The sequence below is a fragment of the Henckelia pumila genome, chromosome 3 (genome assembly GCF_033568475.1).
Source record: "Henckelia pumila isolate YLH828 chromosome 3, ASM3356847v2, whole genome shotgun sequence".
Classification (NCBI taxonomy): Eukaryota; Viridiplantae; Streptophyta; class Magnoliopsida; order Lamiales; family Gesneriaceae; genus Henckelia; species Henckelia pumila.
This window is the reverse complement of record NC_133122.1, coordinates 177,531,080-177,538,458: the sequence shown is the minus strand read 5'-3', so window position 1 is coordinate 177,538,458 and position 7,379 is coordinate 177,531,080. Positions and strand designations below refer to the sequence as shown.

The 7,379-nt window shown below is 36.6% G+C and overlaps 1 protein-coding gene across 1 annotated transcript; it reads left to right on the top strand.

Annotated features, from left to right (window-relative positions):
- Nucleotides 1-1,928: 1,928 nt before the first annotated feature.
- Nucleotides 1,929-7,379, top strand: LOC140890777 (formin-like protein 3). The gene is made up of 7 exons (XM_073298821.1): nucleotides 1,929-2,671; nucleotides 3,491-4,193; nucleotides 4,291-4,789; nucleotides 4,873-5,072; nucleotides 5,208-5,443; nucleotides 5,755-6,636; nucleotides 7,029-7,379. Exons 1-6 carry the CDS (start codon nucleotides 2,534-2,536, stop codon nucleotides 6,610-6,612), a joined length of 2,634 nt encoding a protein of 877 aa, XP_073154922.1. The 5' UTR covers nucleotides 1,929-2,533; the 3' UTR covers nucleotides 6,613-6,636; nucleotides 7,029-7,379.

The following is a 7,379-nucleotide window of genomic DNA, read 5'->3' as shown; positions in this document are numbered from 1 at the left end:
TAATATCATGAATCATATGACAAATAATAATGCAACACATAAACATGCACACTCAGCTGGCTATCTCAGTATGTACTTACGTACCTCAACTACTGGTCTAATTGTACCACTATATACAGTCCAGTCAAGACAATGTCATATCACTACAATTTATCTAAATGTCTTAAATAGGCTAATAGCTACTAAAAGTCTAAACTTATGCTTTCATCCGTCGTCAGTTCGCTGATGTCGAAGACCCTGACCCAAGCACAGCTCTGCTGCAAGCCCTCGTAGCATCTCGATATCGCTCGGCCTTCAAGAGGATGATTAGAAACCCTAGAGTATACACTGAATCAGGTCAACACCTTAAACACACATTAAATTGTGAGAATTTTCGGTCTATTTATAGGCATGAGATCGGAAGCTCCGAACCTGCATGAATGTCATGTCTCGGAAAACTACTGATCAGAAGCTCCGATCTTGACTTCGGAAGTTCTGATCCTCTTTGGAAGCTCCGAACTTCTACTTTGGATGTTCTGATCTGCATGAATTTCCATGTGTTAATATACTCTTGACATGTCGATAGTGCGCATGGCCTAACTCTTCGGACGTTCTGATTTGCTGTCTGTATCTCCCGAACTGCATCACGTGCTTCCGATCTCAAACACTGCTTGCGATCTTTTTGGATCTTCCGAACTTGTCATGCTTGTAGTTCGGATCGTATGAACTACTCGGACGCGTGATGTCCTCCGAACCATTTTCGAACGTCTTGAAGCTGATTTTTTTTCTTTTTTTTTTTCAAATAAGGACGTTTTAACACTTTAAACATGCTTAAATATTTTAATTACTTAAAATAGAATTCAGGTCACTACAATGCTAGAAATCATAACACGTGTCACACGTATACTTCAAACTTAAACTCAGTACTAATATTTGTCATGTTAATTATTTAGGATTTTTCTATATATGTTGCACCTGAGGTATTTCTTCTCTTATAATATGACAAACATCAACACGTTATGTCAACTTATGTTAAAATACGAAGGCCCACGTGATCTAATATGATAGGCCCACATAATCTAATAATATTGAATTATGAAGATAATTATTCACTATGAAAGATAACTAAACTAACTCAAGACCCATGGCATAACTTCACATTTTAACATTAATCAAATCGTGGAACCTCACATCAAGATAACCGTGAAATGTAAATGGACACAGAAGGTAACTTTTTATTAAACAAAAATATTAGAGATGAGACTGATCATAAAAATTCCTATTTATTTATCCAAATATCATTTGCAAATAAGTTTTCTTCACATAAATCATGCATTTCATGGTTTGGGATTCTGAATTCCGTGGCAATTAACATAACTAATTTCTCCGAGAAAGAGTTTCAAATACATTGAGTTTTGATATGATGAGGTGACATCGTATACATTCAATAGGTGGGTGTCTTCAAAAGCCGCCTGTTGTGACGGGGTTAGGCGGATCCCTATTCGTTTATTGCTAAAAAAAAAAAGAAAATACAAAAGAGGGGATAAGACCAAAACCTCTCGAGAATTTCAAGAACTATATATATATATATATATATATATATATATATATATATATTGTGTTAAAAAAACAAAACTTGCTTTGTTTTTTCCAAGTCAATTCTTCTAATTTTTTTCATGAGAAAAAACTTTTGAAATGCGATATATTAATTTTGTTAGATAAATCTTTTATTAGACTTTATCTGTGAAAAAATATTATTTTTTATATAAAAATTATAATTTTTTTAGAACAAATATAGATCGAATCAACTCTTTTCATACGTATAAATCTGGAAGGCCGATTCAAAAAATCATTACTTCATTTTATATATAACCTTCTTTGACATTGTTGTATATTTATATGGAAGTAATTCTTACATTCTCCCGTAGTTCGGCGCACGTTTCAAATTGGTCCCCATTTCAATCTCCTCTCCCTCTCTGTTGCCTCCGAAAAACATGCAGCGTTCCAAATGACAAAACTCCCAACGCAAATTCTGACCTGAATGCTTTACCAGAAATCTTCTCGTAAAATCCATTGAAGAACCCATTGTTTCAATATCTTTTCTTGACGAAGGCGACATCTTTTTGAGATCTTTTTGTTTTGTTTTGTTTTGTTTTCTTGAATTGTTTTTCCAAATTTCAGTTTCTTGACCGAAAGGCGAGATTTTTCTGGCTTCTTGCGTTGAAGGGCAAGAATACGAAGCGGCATATTTCTGTTCCTATGTATCTACGGGTATTGATGCGTTGTTGGGAATTTTGTGACTTTGGACCGAAAAAGGATTGGAGGCCAACCATTGATATTGCTTTCGCATTTAAAAATATTGATTTTTTCTTGCTTAGAGTTGGAATTGATCAAAAGAAAGGGTGAAAAGTTTCTTGATTTTCTGTATGTTCCGGGAAACCAAATAGAGAAGAAACCTTATTTTTAAAGACACATAGCTATCACTAGAGCTATGTGTGTTTTTGTATTGTTTGATGAAATGTGAAGGGAGGTTTCGCTGAGCATTTGTGAAACAATGGAAATCGAAAGAGTCCGTATTGTGGCTGTTTTTGTTGCTTTTCTCTGTGTTTTTGCAGAGGGAAATAGGAAATTAGCAGAAAACTTTGTAAATAATGAAGTTTCTCGGGATTTTCAAGAATTTGATAAAGACATGGTATGCAAGATTTGAGTTGTTTTCTCTCTTATTTTGCAAGATATTGTGAATTCTCGGGTGCATGATTCCTTACAATAAATGTTTGTGTATGGAAATATTAGTAGTTATATGATATAAATTGATGCAAATCACAACAAAGTTATTTGCCTCTGGATCGCATGTGGATCTTCTGTTGATCAAGAAGTTCATTTTGAAAATCTTGATACATGATCGGTACATTCCCAAATCGGTGATGCTAATGTGTGAAATACTTTCAAGATCATTACCTTTAGTAGTTTCATCGATTTTTCTGTCGGTAGTTAGACCGAATGTCGAACTCTAACCTTTGTACAAACTTCTGAATTGCAGCATGGACTGCTACAGTTTTTGAGAGTTTAATTTAATTTGTCTGTTAAAATCTTTGTATCAGGTTTAAAGAGTAATATGTTTCATAATCTTGATAGAAGAAAACTGAACGTAGATTTAACTGTAGCAACAGATATTTTCAGTCAAATGCGGAGTTTAGAATGCATGAAGAAAATACATTTAGAACTAACATGAAATTAGTTTGTGATACATGGAAACATGGACTAATTCAATTCGTGATATTATTTTCTATTTGATTAATACTCTTGAAAAGTAGTGTTCGTGAAGGTATAAAGTAGCTGTGCTGTGCCTGAATAGTTCTTCTTTCACATATGCAACTGTGTTCACAAATAAGACAGTATGATTGTCATTGAAAATACAGGATCACAGAATACTTCATGAGTTGTTCTTCTCTATTATTTTGGAGAATTTTACATGTCGTTCCTAAATATTTGATGAAATGGTTTGTGACAGGTTGAACTAGTACGGTGTTATTATAATAAAAAGTTAAAAGATAGTACGGAGGCTGTCAAGCTCTTGGATTTGGATTCATCTCAGCCAGCATCTAGGTGCAAATGTGATTCAACTTCGTCGGGGAAGAAAACTCTACCAAAGGCTATAGCAGATTTGTCACCAAACAAGAAGAAAACTATCTTGTATTGCTTGCGACAGAAAAATCCTCCAATGCAAAAATTAAGATTCGAGCAAGAAAGTCAGTTCCATAAAAACCATGGATTTTTGTCTGGTCGGGGTAGTATTCCAAGAAGGAGCCTAAGAAGAAGTCTTCAAGATCGGGTTGTAACAACTACCGTTCCAACCCCGGGTCCTGCATTATCCCCAGCTAATTCTTCTATGGCACCGATAAGTCATCCCACCTCTCCTGCTGAGGCTCCGGAACCATATCCTCCACCAGATTATTCTACCTCTCCTTCACCAGCAAATGTAGACCATACTCCAAAATTACCCAAAAATATTTCGCCAGTTTCTCCTCAAAATGACCACAAGAACAGCAAGTATTTGTTAGCCGCTATAATTGCTTGTTCTACTGCAGGTTTTGCTCTGCTGTTTGTCTCCTTAATATGTTGTATGAAGAAAAGTAGAACCAGTGCTGGGCCAAATGATGGTCAAAGGGATGAGAAGCCTCTTCTCAATTTCTGTGCAAGCGACATTTCGGCAGGTATTATACTCATACTGGTAAGGTATTATACTCATACTGGTCAAATATCATCAAAACCAACACTGATTCTGTTTCATGGCTATGATTGATCATTCAGGTTCTTCACAAAAGTCGAACAGCATAGGTAATCCAAATGGTAAAGATTTCAAGGTTCATTCAACCATTAGTAAATCAACGTTGGCAATTCAAGATTTTTCTCAAGCTGAATCTCGGCCCCGAGCTGAACCACCAGAAACAATAAATGCCTCGTTACCCCTGCCTCCGGGAAGAACAGAACAGCAATTAGCACCTGGAGGACATCCTCCGCCACCACCTCCTCGAGCACCACCTCCACCACCACCTAAACCACCTGCTCCAGCACCAGCGCCTGCACCACCACCTCCTCCTAAAGTCGGTCGTCCTCCAAATTCGGCAATGCCAGGTAATTTGTTAAAGCCGACTCATCTTCGAGGGAGTTCGTCAACAGGTGAGGGAAGTGAGCTTTCCACCGAATCTGAAGCTCCCAAAACAAAGTTAAAGCCATTCTTCTGGGATAAGGTCCTTGCCAACCCTGATCATTCAATGGTCTGGCATGATATTAAAGCTGGTTCATTTCAGTAAGTATTTATTTTGATTTGGAACAGTATGTCGATTTTCTTGTTCAGTTGAGTGTATTGCTGAATCGCTTTATTGACTTCAGATTCAATGAGGAGATGATGGAAAGTCTCTTTGGATATGTGCCAGCTGATAAGAACAAAAATGAGAATAGAAGAGATGCACCAGTCTTTGAATCTCCTCAATTTATTCAGATTATTGATCCTAAAAAATCACAAAATTTAGCAATTCTTCTTAAAGCGTTGAATGTGACAACAGAAGAAGTATTTGATGCTATCAAAGAAGGTAACTTTATGAGACTTGGGAACTCTTCAACTAGCATAACTAGATAAAAATATGGAGAAAATTAATGTCTGTTGCTCTTGATGAATAAAACGTGCAGTACAAATAACTCGAGCACTAACTTTTTGAATTCATCAGGCAACGAGCTTCCCGCAGAATTGATTCAAACGTTGTTGAAAATGGCCCCCTCATCAGAGGAAGAATTAAAACTTAGATTATATAGTGGAGATGTCTCACATCTTGGCCCAGCTGAAAGGTTCCTTAAGGTTATTGTTGAAGTTCCATTTGCCTTTAAACGTCTCGAGTCCTTGTTGTTCCTGAGCACATTCCAGGAGGAAGTTTCTTCCATTAAAGATTGCTTTGCAACTCTAGAGGTTCGTGCACATCCCGTTATTATATATCAAGAATTAAACGTTCTTTTCAAATACTTGGGTTGTGGAATAGTTATTTTTCGGGAGAATACATGCATAGAATTCTTAATCTGCATCTTAAAATGGGACAGGCGAAAAGATATTGACATAACTATGGTAGGAAATCTTTACTAAAAGCGAGATCATAATACGTGGAAACCATAATCTTAATAATATCGAATCTTATACGATAAATTTATTGATTTATTTTACAAATGCTGGTGTTCATGAAACTCGTATTTGCAATTGCTCTTCTAAATCTCTAATGAATACAGGTAGCTTGCAAGGAGCTTAGAAACAATAGACTTTTCCTCAAACTCTTGGAAGCAGTTCTCAAAACTGGCAACCGTATGAATGATGGAACTTATCGAGGTGGTGCACAAGCATTCAAGCTCGACACACTCTTGAAATTATCCGATGTGAAAGGAACTGATGGAAAAACTACGTTACTACACTTTGTTGTCCAAGAAATAATTAGGTCTGAAGGTTTAAGAGTTGCTCGAAGGTTAAGAGAGAGCCAAAGTATGTCCAGTGTTAAAACTGAAGATCTTGTTGAAGATTCTTCGAGTGAAACAGATCAGTACCACAGAAATCTGGGACTTCAAGTAGTTTCCGGGCTTAGCAGTGAGCTCGAGAATGTAAGAAAGGCAGCTTTGATTGATACTGAATCTCTAAGTTCATCTGTGCTCAAGATAGGGCAATCGCTCGTCAGAAGCAGAGATTTTCTTGAAACTGAGATGAAGGGCCTAGAGGGAGAGACTGAGTTTAATGGTGCACTTTCTAGTTTTATTCAGCATTCAGAATCTGATGTAACTTGGCTACTCGAAGAAGAAAAAAGGATAATGGCTCTGGTGAAGAGCACAGGAGATTACTTTTACGGTAATGCTGGAAAAGATGATAGCTCACGTCTCTTTGTGATTGTTCGTGACTTCCTAGTAATATTGGATAAGGCATGTAAAGATGTGAAAAACTCAGCTAAACTACCATCAAAGGCTCCAAGAAAAGAGTCTTTAACAGCATCACCTTCTCAAGAATCTCAACATGACCCTCTGCCGGATGTTCATCAGCGCCTGTTTCCTGCAGTCAGGGAGAGGCAAACGGATGATGAATTCAGTTCAGATGATGAAAGTTGAACTCCTCTCTTTAAGATTAATGGGGTAAGCAGTCATTTCAATAATCGAAAAATTTTTGGTCTGATTTTTCTCCAGTCTATGGCTAATGATGAACAATTAACACGAGAAAACTTTTTTTATGATTGTGGCATGCCATGTTTCTAGCCAACTTTGTGGGCTTCTGTTGTCTTCTAGTTTTATTTCTAATCTAAGTAGTTTTATGTATTTGCTATAAGTTTTGCCGTGGTACACCTAGCGTATATATTTGGTGCACGAACTACCATTCCATCATGTCAACGTTACGACCATTCCACTATGTGATAATGATAAATTCATCTTGTATATCACTTGCACATAAGCGAGTGTAAGATTGAAATGATCTTGATGTCATATCACTATTTTTTTTCTCAAGTTCTAACTCTTGATGATGTACATAGGACTCGGTTTGTGATGGTTCCAAACATCACTGAGTATTAACTCTTGAAGATGCACACAAAACTTAGTTCTCTTGATTTACTGTTCCCGTGAACATGAAATTTTGGAGCTCATATAGCTATATCATGGAGATGTTGAGAAACAATAAGGGAAGCTTCAAGATATTGAATATCTGGTGAAGAGGAATCTGAATTCAGATAAAGGCATATAGCATAGGCCTTGTGTACTATTTTTTGTACATATGCAAGTGAATGAGTCCCTAGATGAACGAGGACCATTGAGTTTGATATGTATGCATGTTCATGTTTGACAAAATATACCAACTTTCCTTTGTTTATACACACTCGATTGAT

Bases quoted from the DNA above. Each gene is read 5' to 3' on its own strand.
- LOC140890777 (XM_073298821.1), top strand. From the start codon at position 2,534: ATGGAAATCGAAAGAGTCCGTATTGTGGCTGTTTTTGTTGCTTTTCTC. The intron at 4,194-4,290 runs GTATTATACTCA...TTGATCATTCAG, and splicing joins TGCAAGCGACATTTCGGCAG to GTTCTTCACAAAAGTCGAAC. The intron at 4,790-4,872 runs GTAAGTATTTAT...TATTGACTTCAG, and splicing joins ATTAAAGCTGGTTCATTTCA to ATTCAATGAGGAGATGATGG.